The sequence below is a fragment of the Heloderma suspectum genome, chromosome 10, assembly GCF_057233095.1.
Source record: "Heloderma suspectum isolate Gila_16-S chromosome 10, 16-S_ref, whole genome shotgun sequence".
Lineage (NCBI taxonomy): Eukaryota > Metazoa > Chordata > Lepidosauria > Squamata > Helodermatidae > Heloderma > Heloderma suspectum.
In genome coordinates this window covers 6,153,836-6,174,361 of record NC_139467.1, presented here as the reverse complement: position 1 = coordinate 6,174,361, position 20,526 = coordinate 6,153,836, and the positions used below count along the sequence as shown (strand labels likewise).

Here is a 20,526-nt window from a genome sequence, read left to right as displayed (position 1 = left end):
CAAGCCCAGTAATTTCAGTTCTGAGTGGCAGTAACTCTCAGGGGTCTCAATCTGCAGTCTTTACCAGCCCTGCAACCTGAGGATTGAACCACGAACCTTCTGTGTGCAAAGCACATGCATTACAGCCTCAAAGCTTCAGGCAACCCAAGCCTGCTAAGAAGCTTGAGGAAAGATGAGATGGGAATTCAAAAGCCATCCTGGCTCAGACCACACGCACATGGCTCTGGCTCCATAGCACATGGCCGTTTTGAGACAGAAGCCAGGTGTTGTGATAATGGTTTGAAACAGAGAGACACTCCCTTACAGGCTATTGCACTTAAGGCAGACACAAATAACAGGAGGAATCTCAGTCAGGATGGGGAATGCAGCACAATTAAAAGGTTTCATTCTATCATTAAAAGTTATCATTTTCTCATTCATGAGGCTGCTTCACAGTGAAACCAGCAATCAAAACATGGTGTCATTAGTGGGATTAGAACCCGCATGGGTGTCCTAGCTCATCAAATTCCAAAACTTTCCTAAGCAGCAGCTGCCTGGTAATGCAAGCTTTCATCTATGTACTTTGCTTGCAAGCTAAATGTCCTTTGGTCCACAGGGAAGAAATTAAAATAGCAGCTCCCACAAAGTCAATGCCCCATTCTCTCCTTTATGTCGACCTTTGAGTGGCAAGAGGTCTCTGCATACCGTCCAAATTGGCACCACTGAGCCATGTTCTGTTGAGCTCAATTACTTTAGGAAAACTGAGACACTTCTCATGTCTGAATGCTCTCCCACTAGGGGAAAGATTCCTTGCACAGTAAACAAAATTAACATGTTAGGAAACGGCCCACTTCGTGACATCTTGCTTACTATGTACAGCGGGAGGGTGGCTGTTTCGTTTTTATTGTGTGGGAGCATCCAAGGTGCAAAATCATTACCTCCTGCAGCTTGAAGTGATACAGTCCAAGAAAATCTATACCATCTTCTGATTGCATCAGCTTGCCCTAAGAGCATGGGAATTTTCCTATCTTGTTTCCCCCCTACCCCTGAAACATTCCATGGATATTCAAATAATGGATCTATTTTCAAACCTCCGGCACTTTTATGCATTGACATGTCTCTGATGTTTGAGAACACAAAATTAATGGTCTTCCTCTCCCCCTCTCTTCCCTCCCACCCCGCGCAAACATGTTTAAACAGAAACAGAGTATTTACAATGAAGCGATGGAGGAGAAACGTTTTTTGTTCACAGTTAAAAGGGAAAAAGGTGACATCAAATCATCCCATTCAGTAGTCTAAATTGTAAGAATTTGACAGTCTGTTGCACTTTTCTTTTCCTAATATTTATATATTTATATAAATAATTTTTTTTTTTTGTAATATGGAAGATGAGGAAAAAATCCAAAAACACAGGTTTGATGAACACAGAAGGAGGGAGGTTAAAAAGTTCAAAATGATGGAAGGGTGAAGCTCAAAAGTTCAGAAGACGGGTTGAAACAAGGTGACAGTCCCCGGCAGCAAGAGAATTCAAGATGGAATCCCCAAATTCAGATGAAGCAAAAGTTGACTTTTTTTTTTTTTTTTAAGAAAAAAACAAACTTTTGAAAGGTGAGAGGCTGTGTCCCCCGAAAAAACAACACGCTAGAAATGTTCTTGATGCTGAGAAGGATGAAGGTGGATTTGAAAAAGCAGTCCGGAGGTAGCCAACCACTGTATAAATAGTCCCACGCTGCTTTAGATAAGTTTTTTTAAAATAATATATATATACTTATATATATATTTATATATAGAACTTTGTGGTGTGCGAACTTGTCAAAATGCTGGATGGAAAAGATGCTCCGGAAATGAGTGTGTCCTGACACAAATTAAAACGGCTTTTGAGGAAGGGGGGGCAGGGGGGCGGCGGTAGGAGAGAATGAGGGCTTGGCACTCAAAACTGGGATGCGCACACACAAGTGGAAGAGGGCCGGTTCACCTGGAACATTCCCATGCAACCTTCTCACGGGCCTTTACCCATCCTCCTTTTCGTTCCTTCCCCGCATCCTGCCCACACCATGCCAACACCCCCCCCATTTGAACAAAACTGCCTGGAAATTAAGAAAAGAAAAGAAAACAACAGTGATATGGTAAATGCAAGGAGAACAGTCAAGTGGAGAGGAGATGATAAGAAGACAGCTCTTGCTCCCCCCATCTGCTCGTGTGATTCTGTCGTAGGGCGAATGTATATGTTAGCTATGAGATATACAGATGCATATTGGCCCTTCAGGACTTTGAACAGGTATCCTTACAGGGAGGAAACTCTTACCCCCGCCCTTTTTAGGGTACAGCCCATTCCGGCCTCACCTTTCAAAGCTGTCTCTTACTCCTTTGAATTCAGAAGCACCAAGCGCTCCCCCCCCCCCATACACACACACACACACCGGTTTGGCATGAGGCAGTTGCCAGGAGTAGCTCAGAGGGTGAACTCCAAATACGGCAGCAGAGACAGCAGAGTTCCTGTTTAGACTGGGAATGGGGGGGGAGCAGTAAAGTCCAGTCCGGCCACCTCCCCAGCTAACCTTTCCAAAACGTTTCTTTTAATTATTTAAGTCATTAAAAAATCTGGCTCATATTTGGCACATTGAAAGCTCATAAGTCCCAGCCGTCCCCACAGCAGTTTCACAGCTGCTTTGCTCAAGCAACGGTGTTTCTCTGTGTGTGAAGAGGGTGGGGGACCAAAACACCCAGGAATAGATGCCGCTTTTGAAAATGGACGGAAAAGGGAAACAGGACACACCAGTAAATTCTGGTAGTGGAAACTGGTGAAGAGACAGGAGGCAATCAAGAAAACTCACTAATTCAGAGACATACATTTTGATCGCCAAGTTCACCATGCCTGGCACTCAAGTATGATATTGTTTCCTCCACCTCCACCTGGGCATCAAGGTCAAAGTTAGGACCAAAGACTAAACCACAATGATCTTTTCTCGAGCTGGCCAGAGTGAAGGGGATCTGGGACAACAGAGGAAGAGACCTTTAATGCCCCATCGAGACTCAACACAGTCACATCCCAGCATGGAAAATAGCAAGACACACTTGGTATGACCACACAAAACTTAGTTGCAACTGCAACCCTAAACGTAGTTAATCTGGAAGTAAGTCCCATTGAAGTCACCAAGACCTAATTCCAAGGAGGGAGGTTTAGGACTGGGTTGTAACTCCATTGGAAAGCAATGGAATGGGACTTTGGCAGGACAAACCTAAAATCCCATCAATTTCATCTAACTTTAGCCGGATTGTGCCCCTGGATGTCCAAATGATGGCTTTCCCACCCTAAGCAACAGTTTGATATCAAGCATCAGCTAGTGCTCAGAAAGTGCTGGGCATGAATCCTTAAAAAGGTCTCCCACTCCTGCTCCCTTTCCTCTTTTGCACCTTTGCTCCAAAACTAGTACATATGCACAAGTTTCCATTGAAGCAACCTCAGGCTCAGCAGATGCAAGGAACCCCACCTTGCTCTTTAAAAGCATGGTGTTTATCAGATATTTTTTAAAAATCCAAACAAAAAGAAGTCAAATATTATTTCACTAAGCAGATCCCCCTCCCAAAAGGTGTCAGTATACAATCGTGTCCCCTGGAGTTATGGTGCAAAGTATTTAGGAATCATGCCTCCACTAACCATAAATTAGCATCAAAAAAGCTACAGAGATTCCCAACAGTTGCAGAAAAGACCCCAAAGCTCTCCCTTTTTATAGAAAAAAAGTAATATATTTATTTAAAAGCCACTAAGGATCCTGATTCCAGATCCACTAACAAGTTCTATGCTTCACGTTTTTTTAAAACTTTTGTTTTTAAATATCAAAATGACCACAGTCCCCCCACGCAATCCCACCCCACCCCACCAATTATCCTCTTTTAATTTTTTTTAAAATAGCTGCATGTTATCTATAAATAATAATTTGGCACTTCAAAAATGGGAAGAGGGGGGAAAGTGCGTCTTTTTAAACAGGATATGTCAATAATATTCCCAAAGGTTAATTGTTCCACAGAGAAGACATTCTGATGTGATACAGTAATCATTCCAAATGTGCACTGGATATAAATATTTCTTCAATGCTGCCCCCAACTCCTTCTTGAGATACGTTTCTAAAAAGACAGACGGGATAATACTTCTGCAGATTTGAAAGAGGAGAGTGGAGGACAGGATAGGAAATAAGATGCAAGGGGGGGGGCACACTTTACTGGAATGTTCTCCTGAACAAGCTGTTTTGGAATGAACGGGAGATACGCAAGAACACAGCGGCGGTGGCTCTTGCACGCCACCCATTCAGTTCAATGGAACTTGCACCACTGGTGCTCTCCCCAGCTCTCGTTTGACAGTCAGGTCTTGTGCATGGTTGAAGTGGGGTGGGGAGAGAAGGAGAGTGGGGAGGAGAGAGAATCAGGTCCAGGAACCCTTATAAAAACAGCTTTTCCATGGAGGAAGGGAACTCAGCACAGAAAGTACTTCAAGTATTCTCAGCAAGGAACTCCATGTGGTGCAAATTCTATTAGCCATAATGATTCTGGAAGTTAAGGACACATGAGCCCAGTGGAAGCTGGCGGCTCCGACGTCAGTGGGGCGATAAATCTGCCCCGGGTTTCAGTCAGAACCAGTCAGAACTCTAAAGGAGCTCTCCAAGGTGTGAAGCATTCGGAAAGCTCCTTTAGAGTTCTGTCTGGTTCTGACAGAAACCCGAAGCAGATTCACCACCCCACTGACATTGGAGCCACCAGCCTCTACTGCATACCAAGGACTGACCCAGGACCCATGGTGTGCAAGCAAGTGCTCTTCCTCTAAGCTATGAGGCCAGCCTTTGACAGGTTTGCTGTCTTTTACCAACAGAGCAGACGGGAGAGAAATTTTGACCTGGTTATCAGATTTTGCTTTAGTAAAGCTACCGTTTTTTGGAATACAATCCATCTTTGTCCTCATGTCCTCTGGCACTAATTTGAAATTCCCAGCACTAGGACCCAAGCCCAGGAATGGCTCAGTGGATCTGCCAACACTAGTCACAGGAGTAAACAAGATAATATATTTATTTTATTTGCTATTGGCCCCATTCCTCCTGGGCTCTGCATCTGGGTACTAGATTTTAATTTTTATCTGAAATAAAAAATGGCCAATGATTGAAATTTTGCAGAACAATATATGATTTTGCAATCCAAAGTACCAGTGGCAAGGATTTGGGGTGGTGAAAAAGAGGTGTCCACGGACACGCAGGATTGCACTCTGTACCTTCAGAGGTGCAAGGTTTAATGCGCAAGTATAGGGCTGAGGGTAAAAGCTTTTTCAAAACAAAACAAAATGTGAATAGTAGAAAACTGGCATTCTACAGCACGTTGTATATTTCTTTTTCATTTATTTCTAATCCATTGTATCCTAAAGGCCCTGTAACAGAAAGGGGGGGGGGCAGAAACTCTGCAACAGACCCTGTGATCTGCACAACCCAGTCCCAAGCCATGCAGAGCATCACTGTGCCCACACATCCCAGTCCCAAGCCATGCAGAGCATCACTGTGCCCATTGGGAGAATGTCAGGCAATGTTCTCTTAAAGAATCACCAGGGTAGGGGATTCAATAATGGCCCCTGGAAATCCCCCCCCCCCGATTAACCCATTGGCAGGGCTCTGTGTTTGCCATGATTTTGCAGTAGCACAAGAATACCATAAAATGTGGCACTGGCTGCAACGTTCAGCTTCCATTTAAAAAGGGGACGTGGAGAAAGCAGCTTTCTAGTCCTTATGGTTTAAAAAATGTGCTTGAAACTATGTGGTCGACAGAGTGACTGAAGATGTCCAGTCGTCAGGCAGGGGGCTTTAGTAACTCTTTGGCCTTCCCTGTGACTAGCATAGGAAAGAGAAATTATGCAAAAACAGTAAGAAGTTTCAGAAATATGCAAAAGATGAGAAAGTATGCAAATTGGCTTCTCCCAGGTGGCAGAATCCACATTTTCCTTATTGCAGAATTTGGGTTTTCTTGGCACAGAATTTTGATATTGAAGCATGCGCAACTCTGCCCATGAGCTCCTAAAGCAGAAAGGAGGAGAAACAACAGGGAGAAGCAGAAACCACAGCACTGGAATATACTGTCAAAATGTCTGCAGCATTTTGGGGAAGGCGATCCAGGGGAATGTCCCTTTTTTGTCTTATGCATCCACAATATTTAAAAAGACGCAGACTAAGAGTTTGGCACAAAAACATTTCCTTATTTTCCTCCCCCCCACAACTCCCCCAACAAAAAGCCGGATATGCAACACACTTCCAAAACAGCAGCAATATTTTGTTCATCATAAAAACCAGAATCTCAGCCAGTGTAAATAGAGGCTTTTAATTGCCGGCATTTTTTTTTCACTAGCTGGCAAACCTTTTATAGATAAAACGCTGGCTGCAGCAGCTCTCCTCACTCTGTAAAATCAGTGCAAGATGCTATATAGATATTGCTTCCTTTAATTTTTTAATAGTATATAAGTTTCACATTTGAGTTTTGCTCCCTAGTGGTTTTAGACTCTTAGACCCTCCCTTGCATCTAAGAAGGAAAACAGAACTGGAACACATGCTAATACCTAATAAGAGCTTGATTCTCCCCGCACATAGCCATCCCAGATTCCCCCCCCCCCCGCGCCCCAAGTCGGCCTAAGAATTGGCCTTGCCTATCAGTTAACCCAGGAACCGAGAAAAGATGGAGGAATGTGCTACGTTCTCCCCCCCACACACACACCTTCCCCCACCCACAGGTCAGAAAGAGTCAGGAAGGAAATGTTTCCCTCTAGTGGTAATTAAAATATTGCACAAGTCCACATGTCGAAGCTGGGGTGAGGATGTAGAAGAGCTGGCCGTTTAGGCAGCAAGAGAAAAGCTTGTGCTAATGGAAGCTACACGTGCATTCGGAAGCAATCAAAATCACAAGAGAATTTGCTTGCTTGCCTCCCCAGCTTCTTCCCCCACCAAGATCTTAGACTAGACCATCATAAGCACACTCCCGTCAGCTCCTACCCTACTGGGAACATCTCAGCCATTTCAAATTACCTATCAAATTCAGCTCTTTCTAATAGAGAAATCTCCTGTCACTAACCCTGCAACATATGCAAACATGTGCCCGTTAAGACACCCTAAAATAACCCCACTCTCCCTTGTCTTTGCCATCATGGCTGTGGGATCCCCCACAGGAGCACGTGCACGACCTGAAAGCAAGTAATGTTTCATGCCACAGGAAGTTGTATGCTACATAACAGAGAGTGAGATTCAGGGTGACGAGGTAGACATCCACTTCACATTTGAGACCTTACACAGGAAGTAGTCCACTCTGAAACAGGAAATGGCATACCACCATAACAAGCCAGCAACATGAGCTTCCCACTCAGCCTAACCTTTGAACAACCTTTTAGTTGGGAAAAAAAGAAAGGCTGATGCAACCCAGCATTTGACATTGCAAGGCAATGCTGTAGCTTTGTTCAGCCTTCTGGCAAACCCTGGACTCTAATGTTCCCATGAGAGACACAGAACAATAAACGTACAACAGCAAAGCTGTGGTGAGGGGGATATTCTTATTAAAATGCTGGCACCTTCCAAAGCAGATCGGACTAAATGCTCCTCATGATCTAGAGGAGGTTTGCAAGCCCTATATGTAAACATTGCAGGGAGATACCCTGATTTCGGATTTTTTGTTTCTTTGTTACCCTTTTAAGGGTGGGTGAGCGGGGCAGGAAATAAACAGTGTTGATCATTGAATAGTTAGCAAATATACAGAAATAAGAAAAGACTAGCGACACACAGCCCTGTGCTTTGACCACCAAATTGAAAGCCATCATTTGGATGGCAGGACAGTGACCCAGAAAGGGGGAGTCGTGCTACTACTACCCTGTCTCGCTATGGTGCTATCTCAAAATATGTGGCATTTGCTGCCATCCAAATGGTGGCCACATTCCACTGGAAACAGGAAGGGTTGATCAAAATGCACTAGGACTGGGACCCCTTGAGTGAATATCCACAAAGGCAGCGGCAACTATCCCTGCTGTGTGATCACTAGGGCAAAGGCCAGGGGAGGCTGGTGGCTCCGATGTCAGTGGGGCGGTGAATCCAGGTTTCAGTCAGAACTCTAAAAGAGCTATCCAAAGTGCGACGCTCCTTTAGAGTTCCGACTGGTTCTGACTGAAACCCGGAGCGGATTAACCACCCTACTGACCTTGGAGCCACCAGCCTCTGCGGGGTAGGCCTTCTCATCATTGTGGTTTAGTAATACTGCTTGTTTACAGAAAGGAGGTAAAGAGACAGAGAAGGTGGGTCAAACTGTGTGGGGATCTGAAAAGAAGCTCAGCAGCCCCTTTGCCCACATATGGCCACGCTCAACAAACTAATACTGATACTGGCAACGGCACAGGCTGTGGGCGCCCTCGTGGTGCTTTCGTTGCATAGGCAGAGGGTGCAGCTGAGCAACATTTGGCAGCTGGCTGAATGAAAGACAGTACCATTCAGTAGTGGACATTTTCTGTCCAGTTTTGCCCCCTGGATTTTGCCCCAAAGGATGGTACTAGTAGATAACGCTGGAGCGCTTTTTGCTGTTGGTGTTGTCTTTTAAAAAAATGCGCCACTAGTTTAGATGGCAACCACTGAAAAACAGATTAAAGCTTTCTTCCTGCCAGCAAAACACAGCCTAACATGAGAGCAGAGGCAAGGGAACTTATCTATGAGAAGAGTGACGCAACAGGAACTAGCCAAATGCATCACAGGAAGGAGACCTCTACCTCATGGCACTGCATAAAGAAGCCGCTTACACTGCCTGCCACAAGAATGGAAATCTGGCTTCTGCCCCACAGGACGTAGCCTATTACCTGGCTCTCGGGCACTTGCCACATCTCAGGAGGCTTGCTATTTATTTCAGTTATTTCTCCGCAACCTGGTACTCATAAAATCACAGGAGGAGCAACCTAACAACCTCAGAGGTCTGTTTCCCAGCAAGTCTGGACTCACCCTTCACAAACATTCTCCTCCCTGGATACTTGGATCCAATTCCCCCGACTTCTCCAAGCTACTTCTTCGGTATAATACAGGGACACTCCTCATCCACAAACCTTCGATCCAAGTACCTTGATTTTGTCTTTTGATTAATAGGGGTGGGAAATGAGGAAATGAAAACACACACTTTTGTCCCTCCCTAATAAAAATATGCATGGAACAATTTTTTTTTAAAGCCCAACAAACCAACAACAAACCCATTTCCTCATCCCAGAGCCCATGCCAATCCAACCCCTCCTTTCTTAACCTCACCTTAGAATGAACTAGGCTACTACAGGTAGAAAAATCCATGCTATGCTTCACTATAAAAGGCAGGCGAATTAGATAAAACACAGAGATATATCAATTTCAGAGTTCAAGGTCATGGGGCAGATGTCACTTCATGAACCACTACACTATGATTTGAACCCAGATCTGTTCCCCTCCCATATATATTTTGAAACCCAATCTATAGCTGATAAAAGCTCTGGTGGGCATAAAGAAGGACACACATAACCCATCAAGAAATTCTGAAGTTGATCTACACTCTGGGGAGGGGGAAAGAAGCCTCAAGAGACGGACCTTTCCCCATCAAGATTGTTGGTTAAGAAAATCAGAAAGAAAGAGGGAAAGAAAGAGGACTTTTTTTCTTAAAAAATGTTTTTCTATTAAAATCCATCAACTCAAAAAGAAAAGAAAATGTTGCCATATATATACATAAACAGGTCGCGCCATCGGCGAAATAAAGTTCCAGTAGAACCAATGCTGGGCTGCTTCCCAAGCAGAGGGGTGTGTGCGTGTGTGTGTGTGTGTGTGTGTGTGTGTAAGATGAGCTCTGGACAGGGGCTGGTGTTGGGTCGGTTACATTTTAATGATTCAAGAATTGATTTGAATTCTACGCCTTCCCCCAGCCTTCTCTCCAGCCTTCTCTTATCCCACTTTCTGTGGATTGGTGGCTCGAACTCCTTGCTCATACGTTACTCGCTGGCTGATCAGATACTGTGCCGCTTGTGTAGCGGCTGGAGTGCCTGTGATGGTGACTTTACGGTTCCTAGTACCCGGAATAAACTCCCCTTTTTTGGAAATTTGGATGCGGGCGCCTGTCAGCTCTTGGTACTCAACCAACGTCTTGCCGCCTTTCCCCAAAATGGCACCCACTAGGTTCTCCGGCACAGCAATCTCCACCATATCTTTGGCGCTTTCCACGAGCTTCTCTGTGGCTAAGAAGGAGCTGGCCACCAATGGAGACGCTGTCCCCAGGTAGCCGTTGGCTGCCCCGGTGGCTGCGGCTAAGGAACCCAGTGTGAAGGCTCCGACTGCGCCCGCTGGGGTGGTGGTGCTAGTGGAAGCTTCGTTGGCGTAGGAAGCTAAGAGGTTAGCAGCAGCAGCAGCAGCAGGATTGGCACCAGCAGCCACAGCTGCCAGCACCCCGGAGGCAGCAGCTGAGTTGAGGCCAAGCCCCAAAGAACTGGTGTTGTATCCATAGCTCGCTAAGGTGTTGAGAGCTGTGCTGATGGCCAAAAGGTCACTGCCAGAGAAACCTGGCAGAGCGGCTGGGAAGGCTCCTACTCCAGCAAGGCTGGTGTGGCCCAGCAGGCCTGAAGCTGTGGCAGCGGCAGCAGCAGCTGGCAAGACGTCCGTGGAGTTGGCGTAGGGTGATCCCGTCGGGTTAGAGTTGGCCACGGGGCCGGTAATGTTGGCATAGCTAATGTTGAGGCAGCTGCTGCTCTGCGGGTCCTCCTGGATCTTCTGGACAATTATGTCGACGGCCTTGTGGATCTGCTCGGGCTCGCCGCTGATGGTCACCACGCGTTCCTGCAGGTTGATGCCTTCAGGCTTCTGGCTCAGCTGCACCCAGGCTCCAGACTGCTCCATGATGGCCTTGACCGTGGCGCCCCCTTTGCCGATGATCAGCCCGGCTGTGCTGTTGGGAACGATCACCTTGGCCTGCATGGGGTGGGGGGATAAGAGAAGTAGCATTTGCTTGATATTTCATTTATATTTACATGTGGACCAGCTTTTACACCTCCATGACCTTCAAAATGACCAGCTGCCATTGGCTACAAGGCTATTTATGTATTTCTTTGTCATATTTATATACTGCCTTTCCCCCAAGGAGCCCAAGACAGACTACATGATCCTCCTCCTCTCCATGCTATCCTCACAACAACCCTGTGAGGTAGGTTAGGCTGAGAATCAGTGACTGGCCCTAAGACACCCAGTGAGGTTCATGGTGGAGTGGAGACTAGAACCCAGATCTCCCAAGTCCTAGTCCAACACTCTAACCACTACACCACACTGGCTATCTTTGCTGAATGTCAGGGGGACTTGACACAACAATATTTTCCCATGGACATTTTTCCATTTCTAAAAATGCATTATGTTCTTCTTAACGAATTAGAAATACATTGAATGGATACAATACCAGTCAAACTGAGTGGTTTAATAGTTGTGATCAACCTTTGCAGGTAACTACCCCAAAGCAGCATGTATAGATATTACTCACAGCTCTTTGGACATGTTAACAGTGGCTTTATTTATTTTTCTTAAAATGTAAACAATGTAAGAGAAATGTATCCTATTGAGTTTTTATGTCTTAAAATATTTACAAATATTTGAATAGAAAAACATTTCCAAGGCTTTGAATTTGTTTACCTGTAACATTTAAACTACACTAAGCATGATTTATGAATTTACCTCCCCCGCAACCAAATACTTAAATTAAATTACTTTAAGGTAGCGGAAAAACTTGTGAGATATTTATAAAGCATGTAGACTTAACATGGTATATGCTTTTTAGTTTACTAAATGCCTAACAAATATGCTACATTGGATCATAATCCATGTAGGGGCAACCAGAACATTTTCTAGAAACACCCCCAATTCAAAATGTTCTGGAAAAGCCACACACCACCTGAGTATTGGGGGGCTGTATTAACGAGTCCCAATCCTGATGTGGTCTGATTGAAATGTGGTCACTTTGGGTGGCAACCACTACCCGGCACATAAGAACATGATGAGAGCCCTGCTGGATCAGACCAAGGGTCCATCTAGTCCAGCATTCTGTTCACACAGTGGCCAACCAGCTGCCCACGGAAAGCCCTCAAGCAGGACATGAGTGCAACAGCACACACACACCCCGCTGCCCATGTTCCCCAGCAACTAGTGCACATAGGCATACTGCCCCTGATACTGGAGGTATCAGAGGGTTTGTGCCATAGAGCAGTGGGGACAGAGCGACTCCTTCATATACATCATGGCTCTGCCACCAAAGTGAGGTTTTTCAATTTAGTTTCTGGAGTGAGAGCCATGAGTCACCCCAGCCTTTTCTTAGCTCTTAATGCCGCAGGCCATGACCCAGCAAGAACAGGAAATCGTCAGGAGTATCACACTGCCTTGCTGCGAGACCCTTGTGATGTTCCAGGCAGTGTGCGATGGACGCAAAGAGTTGGAGAATTAAGGAAGTTCTTCCAAGAGAATCCTGGGCAACTTATTTTCCATCAAAAAAACAAAATTACACCCAGTTTTAGCCTTTATTGTTGAGGAGCTATATTAGGGAAAGGTAAGGGGCGGGGTGTCTAGTAAAGTCTCTGATGGGTTGATTTTGCCACAGGAAGGCTTCGCTGTTCTTTATGGCTTGCTATTCCTTTCTAGAGATCCCACCCTCTTCGATGAAGGCCACCCCCTCCTTTCTTTTCTTTCCCCCTATTACCTTAGACCCAACGCTTCTGGTCTGGCACAAATGCTGCTCTGGAGGAAGTCCTTCAGCACCATGGAGAGCAGACGCCACCTCACACTCGAGCGCCAGCCTTCCTCTCTACCCAGGAAAGTTGGACCAGACAGCTGGGGTCATGGGTTCACCCCCACCCCTCAAACCCAAGAGTTCATAAAGGAGGAGGACAGCCAACAAGGGCTCTGGATTCTTCCAAAAACAGTAAACTTGGGACTTTGTTGATGGTTTCCCAGCACCCTTCTAAACTCGCGTCGCTGCCTCAAGATGAGAGCCTGTGTTTGGGCTGCAGCCCTTCCATCCTAGCCATGCAGAAACTGAAGTATGCATGTGCGTGCGCGCACACACACACGGGAAGACTAGGTCTACTCTGCTTATAGCCAGGGCCATATTGTCAGGGTGGACACTGAGCCCATAGAATCCCAGAGTAGTTCTGATTCTGAGGAAGAGTAGTCGCTCCTGGGAGAGGAGCGCGCTCCTCTTTCCCAGGACCAACAGTTGACGGAGATTCCTCCCACCAGCATTCCTAGTTTAGTTAGCAGTCCAGGGAGTGACCAGGCACAGATAGCAGACTTGGTGGATGCACAACGCAGACGCAGAGAACGGCGCCAGATGGAGGGCGCGGAAAGGAGGCGTAATGCCAGGTTGGCACGCAAACAACAGTTGCGCCCAGAGGATCCAAGGGAAAAGGGGAGGGACTCTCCCTAGTCCTTAAGTTCAGGGGTCTGTCAGTAATTCCCTTTCAAACGGGGACCAACTGTTCCAACTTAGGGCATAGGTACTGTGCTGCTCAGATCTAGTTGCAAACAGTAGAGTTGTTAAGTTGTAAAAGAAGAATAAAGCTTTGAAAGGAATTCCTTTGTCTGTGTCTGGACTTGGCTACTGGATTAGACTGAGAGAGGCCTCCAAGGAGCCCTTGACACATATATGCCCTGTGCTAAGAAGGGAGTCGGAGGAATCAAAACTCTGTCCCAAGGAAGCTGAATTCTGCAGGCTCCATAAATTATGCAAATGAAGCATATTTCCTGATTTCTCCTGTTTTACATAGATGATTCAGCTGCTGGTAGATATATGGGCAAGATACTATGCTGGGCTTGGAAACCATGCTTCCTAGCCACTTCCTAGCAATTGCACTACCTTCTGAGGTTTCTTCACGAACTGCCCCATGACTTCCAATCAACCTAGCCTATATTTTAAAAACATGAAGGCCAGAAACTTGCTTTTTTATTTTAAAAAAATATGAAAGTGGAGATTCTGAGGAAGCTGAATTCTGGAGGCAATACTGTGTTTTGTGAATTGTCTGTGCTTTGGCAGAACTACTGCCGACACACAGCTCTGCTTACAACACACTCAACATATAACACGATAAAGTGTGTGTGTGTGTGTGGTGGTGGGGAGAAATGTGATTAAATGTGTGAAGGAGCCTGCTTCGACACTGGGGGTTCGGACTAGATTTTCTGTGAGCCTCTTCAACAATTCTTCTGGCTTCTTAGATTTCACCAATTTTGCCTAACTCTCTGAATGCATTGAAAGACAGCAACAGAGGATGATGGGAGGAAAGTTGCAGGGAGAGAAAGAGTAGGTATCCAGAGAGATGACTTCAGGGGCTCTGGGATGAAAAGGGAGGGGTCTCCTCAACCCTGCCCACCCCACTGCCTTTATATAACCACTGAGAAAGAAAAGGCACACAGATTTAGCAAGGAAATGCTGTTATGTAATCAGTCACAAGCACCTCCCGAAATCCATCGCCTCGTCCAACCCACAGCGATGGTGCTGGATTAGTGGGGAAGGGAGAGAGCAGGAGAAAGTTTTTCTGTGCTGGCAGAATGGGTGCTGCATCCCAGCTTTAAAAACCGTGTAATCTGAGAATTAGCTGTCTCCTCCAGGCAGGAGGACCCAACAAACTCAGAATTACAAGCAACAGCCAGGACTTTCCTTTGGTCAAAGAGTGCCCTTAAGAGGTGAACGACCTGACCCAGATCACATCAGCAGGGAACCAATGTTCTATTCACCACACACTAACTGCAGCAAGAGATCCCCATCCCGGGCAAATGTGATGAACACAAAAGGCCAGGCCTTTTGGAGTTGGAGAGTTGGAGTTGGAGAAGCAGGTGATGGATTGTCCTGCTGCTACACTGTGCTTCCCAGGTACTCCAAAGTACAGGGTAACTGTTGGGAGTATTTCACAATACCATCACCACATTTTCCAGGTATGGAGGAGAGCTGGGGCTTGTTCCTATGGCACTTCAATGGCCTCAGAACAGAAGCACAGTTTGAGAATGGGACAATACTCCCCCCCGCCCCCGCCCTGGAAAGCAGAAGAGCCGTGATGTGCCTTGTCTGGCTGGCTGTGGGAATGATCCCCTGCCTTCTGTCCAGCTCCAGGCATGGAGGGTCTGCATGAGAGCAGGACCAAGAGCCCTACCTCTGAGGGGAGTCGCTGTGACCTGGCAGCCACTAATTTGGGATCGGCTACGATGGCCAGGCAAAGTTTGTGAACCACTGCACTGCACATGAGCAGCCCTTCTCATGGGAAGCATATATGCTGGCAACAGCTGGATTAACTCGTAAACACCTTGGGCGACCTGTCCCAATTTGTGTCCTGTTTGTTTCTGGTTATTTTAGTCCTAAATTAGCCTCTCATAAAACAAGCACCAACCTTCCAGGGATGTCCTTTGGGCTAGTCATTTGGACAAATGCCTCCCTACTTTTTACTTCCCAGCCATTGTCCTGCCCCTTTATAGGAACGTAGGAAGCTCCCTTATACCATGGCAGCAGTGGAGGCTGGTGGCTCCAATGTCAGTAGGGCGGTGAATCCGCTCTGGGTTTCAGCCAGAACCAATCAGAACTCCAAAGGAGCTATCCAAGGTGCAGAAGCACCTTGGATAGCTCCTTTAGAGTTCTGATTGGTTCTGGCTGAAACCCAGAGCGGATTCACCGCCCCACTGACATCAGAGCCACCGGCCTCCACTGCACGGCAGACTAGATTAGTCCATATATACCAGTGTTGTCTACACTGACTGGCAATGACTCTCCAGGGTTTTCAGGAGTCTTTCTTTCCTATCCCCACCTGGGATTTTATTTATATTTTATAATATATATATATATATATATATATATATATTCCTTAAATGGTTTAATACAATACAATCCCTAAGGATTGAACTTGGGACCCTCTAAGTGCAAAGCAGAAGACTTATTTATTCACCCGGGCTTTGGATAGATTTTTTTTTGCCGTGTTGTATGTAAATTGCTATTTGTCTGTGTTATTGTTCGCCCTCTTTGATTGTTGTTCCTTTGGTCAATGTTGTACGCTTTTATTGTGTTGTATAGGTTGTACCCTGCTTTGGGATTATTTCATAAGGAAAAATAGGTAGTACATTTCATAAATAAATAAAGCACATGTTCAACCACTGCATGGGCCATCATCCATTTCTATCAAGGGTTTCAATTTCTCACTCTTTTTTTTTTTTTAATCCAGTTGTACATGCATCTACCTATTCACCATTTTGGGGTGTACATTTTAAAGTGTGCATTTTGTTTGTCAGCCATCCTGAGACGTTATTAAATGATGGGATATACATATTTGAAATAAATTAATCAGTTCTCCAGTCTTCATGAAAAAAAGAATTTCTGAGAAACAACTGGGTTTTATATTTGAAAAATGGGGGAGCAACCATTGATGTTTGTCTCTCCTTCCCGGCCATCCTAGGCAGTGGAGGCTGGTGGCTCTGATGTCAGTGGGGCAGTGAATCCAGTTCAGGTTTCAGTCAGAACTCTAAAGGAGCTATCCAGCAGAGCACCTTGATAGCTCCTTTAGAGTTCTGACTGGTTCTGACTGAAAGCTGGAGCGGATTCATCGCCGCACGGACATTGGAGCCACCAGCGCCCACTGGTCCCAGATGCAACCCGAAAACATCACAGCACCTGCTACAGCCTAATTCAAATGTCTGCAAACTTTTCCCACATTCCATCTTAAGACTCTGGCCATGCAGACTTCACGGCTTCCTCAGCCTTCCCCCTCCACCTCCTCAACATGGTATTTGTAACATCTTACATGATGAAGAGACTGAAGATCCCGAAAGTTTGCACATTTTTGTGTCTGTTGCTCTAGGCTAATAAAGGTATTGCCCTAATACAGATTTTTATATTACTCCCTTTACTTTAAAAACAAAACAAATAAAATGTTTCAAGTATCTGTTTGTTGGTTTATTTTCTGCCCGAAACCCTGGAGAGCCATTACTAGTCAGAGGAGCCCAGCCTGACCCAGGCTGGTGTGTTCCACATGTGTTGTGGCTGGGGATGCTGGGAGCTGAAGTCCAACCCATCTGGACGGCACAGGTTAGGGGAGGCTGGAGCAGCCTGATTCAGTATAATTCAGTGTCAGATGTTCATAAGGAAATGTTGGAAGGATTTCCTCATGACTTCCCAGGTACCTCTTTAGCTGGAATCCTCATTCTTTCCCCCATATCTTAGCAGCCGTGTAAACTCCCTCTTCCATGCACACTTCCTGACCCACACTTGATGGAGGCTCTGCCATCACCCTTGTTTTCCACTTCCAGCCCAAAGCTGGCTTCCCTTTGTGTTGCCATAGCAACGGCACAACCGACTGACAATGAAAACCTGCAGTCCGGCCTCTTCCACACACGCCAACTTTGAGTGGGGTGGAGGGGGTGGGGGAGAAACACCCCGCCGCCTTTTTAGCCTGTCCTTCTCTTGCAATGGGAAAGCTCTACAGGGAAAAAGAGACAGCCATTTCTTCTGTATGCTACTGGCATTTTTATTAGAATTGTCATTGTTTTAAAAATATATTGATGTCAATTTTGTTTTTAAATTCTTAATCCTTTTATTCTTGTTTTTGTTTGGGCCAAGTCAAATAATCCACCCTAAAATTCATTGCAGAAACATAATTGCCTCAACATTTTTAACGCACCAGAATTAAGAAACAGTATTTTAAGCAGTGCCCCTCAGAATGGGAATTTAGAATCCAAATATTAAAGTGTCCAACATTTTTTGAATTTGAAGGAGTTGACGAAATTTGAAATCAAATGTCATTTCAGGCCTAGTGTGCTCAGGCAGAAAGCCTTTTGCTACCATTTGAACCCTTTATTTATTTATTTACAATATTTATATACCGCTCCAAATCAGAAGCTTTCAGAGCAGTGAACAACAAGGTAAAAGAATAAAACACCAAGTTAAAAGAATGAAAACATTTTTTAAGGCAAATCCCAATAAGGTGGAATTTAATAAACCGCAGCTGGTCACGCAAGGAAGGCCTCTCAAAATAACAATGTGTTCAGGAGGCGCCGGAAGGAACACAATGTTGGCTCCTGCCTGACCCATAAAGGCAGGGAATTCCACAGGAAGGGGGCCACCACACTGAAGGCTCTTTTCCTGGTGGACTCCAACCAGGCAGGGTCCATATGGAACCACCAGGAACATGCCCTCTGATGACCTCAGTGACCAGGCAGGTTGGTAAAGAAGGAAGTGCTCTCTCAGGTATCCTGGTCCCAAACTTAAACCTGGCCTGGTAGCAAATAGGCAGCCAGTACAGTTCTCTCAGCAAAGGAGTTGCACGCTGAAAAGGGGCAAGTGTGGTCCAAAACCCTTCCAATGTTATGTTTTATTTCACTATCATCCAAAGAGCAAGGCTCAGACCAACTCATGAAGACTAGGTTTCTCAAATGGCTATTTGCTATGACAGCTAAATGGAATCTCTGCATTCCGAAGCAGTCTGTCACCCTCAATATCAGATGTTGGGGACAAATATCACTGTGACTCCTCTTTAAATAACAATATTGAAAAGAAGATGTTGGCTAGAGGCAGCCTTCCTCAACCTGGTGCCTTCCAGATGTCTTGGACTGCAACTCCCATCATTCCCAGCAATGGCTGGGGATGACAGAAGTTGTGGTCCAACACATCTGGAAGGCACCAGATGGAGAAGGCTTGGCTGACCTTTGGTCTAATCCAGCAGAAGTTTCTTTTTAATTTTCTTTTAAGGGGTGCTCCAAACTGCCTTCTCTCAAATAACCCCAAGTCCTGTAAGTATGAAAGGTTTTGTTTGTGAGGTCATTCACCTGCTTGGCTCGGTCAGGATTCATGGTTGTCTGGGGCTGCAGGATGTTGACTGACTCTGGCTTCACCACAGACTGGGGGATCTCTCGGACCTTCTCAGCAATGAAGTTGTGAACGGCGTTGAGAGCTTCTGCTGTGCCTTGGACAAGACACACACGTTCCGTGGTCCCTGTATCGGCAAAACAATTGGGCATGTTGAAAATGGTGCTGCACTGGATGGATGGCACCATGGGAGGGGCTCACTGTGATGGTTTGGTCTCCCCTTGTTGAAGCTGGCAGGGAGTGAAGGCACAAGGGGTGGAAGACAGAAAGTTCTGGTAAGGGGAAGAAGATGGACAAGTGAGGAAGGAGAAGGACACTTCCGTGCAAAACAATGGGAGCAAGTTAGGAACAGGAACCTGCCTCATACTAGGTCAGACTATTTGTCCATAAAGCTCAGTACCGAGCTGGTTTGCACAATCACTGCAGCCCACTGTGGTTTATTTAAGCCATGGTGGGTTGCGGGGTTGCAGCGTGTGCCAGCAGCCATTTTGAATATCCAAGCCATGGCTTATTGCGATGTCTGAACCCAGCAAGGGTGGGTTGTTGTGGTGGTAATGAAACCACCCAGAACCCATGGGCTGTTTTAGGGTTGTGGGTGGTTTATTAACGACGCCAACAACCCACTGTTGCCAGGTTTGAACATCACGATAAGCCACAGTGACTGCCCATCACAGCTTGAAGATTCAAAATGACCACTGGCATGCACCGCAACCCACCACAGATTAAATAAACCACGGTGGGCAGTGGCCATCATGTGAACCAAGTGACTGTCTACTCTGACTGGCAGCGGCTCTCCAGGGTCTCTGGTAAAGAAAGGTCTTTCTGATCCTCTGCTATCTGATCCTTTTACCTGGAGATGTGGATTGAACCTGGGACTTTCTGCATGCAAAGCATGTGCTCTACCATGGAGCTTTGGTCTCTCCAGTTAGCATGCAAACAAAAGCATCAGGCAAAGAAATGGAACCAGGTGCCCAGAATGCATGAGGATGCACTGTAACTGCAATGCATTTCAAACCTTAGAAATACTACCCTAAAGTTTTTTTCCATTTCTGCAACTACATGGGGTTCTCCTGAGCATGTTGAGAACTCCCTCTTGTTTCTCAAAGACAAACTAGATATATGACGTTTGACAAGTGGTTTGGGCCTGCATGGCTGCTTTTTCTTTAACCAATAGCTGGCACGGGGGCAGTGAGATTGGGATTGTGGCATAGGGGGATGGAGCGTAAAACCCTCTCTGCCTGGCACAGTCCCCATTGAACAACCCCCCACCCCTATTTGGACAATAGCAGCAGGCTAAATTCTGGGACTTTTTTGATGAATTAGAAAAAACTGCCCCCAGTCACTTGAGCTGGTATCACGAGAGGCAGATTTAGCCCCCACACATTCATGCTATCCCCCAGTGTACTGCTTCACTTTCTCCTCTATTAGAAAATGGTAGCCACTCACTCCTATGGGTTGAAAATAACATGCTGGGGACCCCACTGAGGCCAGGCAAAAAACTTGCACCTACCCAACTGGCTGGCTTGCACCATACCATCATGGTGGTATGGCATGTGTCTCTATGTACACTGCACCCTCCCAAAGGTTCCAGCAATATATGCGCACTGACAAGAACACCATGGGAGGTGTAGCATGTCCCGTTAATACTAAGCAATAACCACTCAAGCAAGGTGCCCAAAATATGCTGCC

General features: G+C 45.9%; 1 protein-coding gene and 1 pseudogene across 4 annotated transcripts in view; both read right to left on the bottom strand.

Moving 5' to 3' along the window:
* The window catches only part of LOC146337528 (protein CFDP2 pseudogene), a 471,985-nt pseudogene that overhangs the window by 12,776 nt on the left and 438,683 nt on the right, over positions 1 to 20,526 (bottom strand). The window lies entirely within an intron of this gene.
* Positions 9,921 to 20,526, bottom strand: part of NOVA2 (NOVA alternative splicing regulator 2) — a 51,755-nt gene continuing 41,149 nt past the window's right edge. The window contains exons 3-7 of one of the 2 annotated variants that reach the window (XM_084814317.1): positions 18,798 to 18,964; positions 17,006 to 17,032; positions 13,071 to 13,090; positions 12,731 to 12,752; positions 9,921 to 10,937 (exon numbers count right to left, since the gene is read on the bottom strand). In XM_084814317.1, the coding sequence (XP_084670443.1) occupies positions 9,921 to 10,937; positions 12,731 to 12,752; positions 13,071 to 13,090; positions 17,006 to 17,032; positions 18,798 to 18,964 (1,253 nt within the window). The remainder of the gene's footprint in view (positions 10,938 to 12,730; positions 12,753 to 13,070; positions 13,091 to 17,005; positions 17,033 to 18,797; positions 18,965 to 20,526) is intronic. The other variant, XM_084814316.1, reaches the window with a different exon arrangement.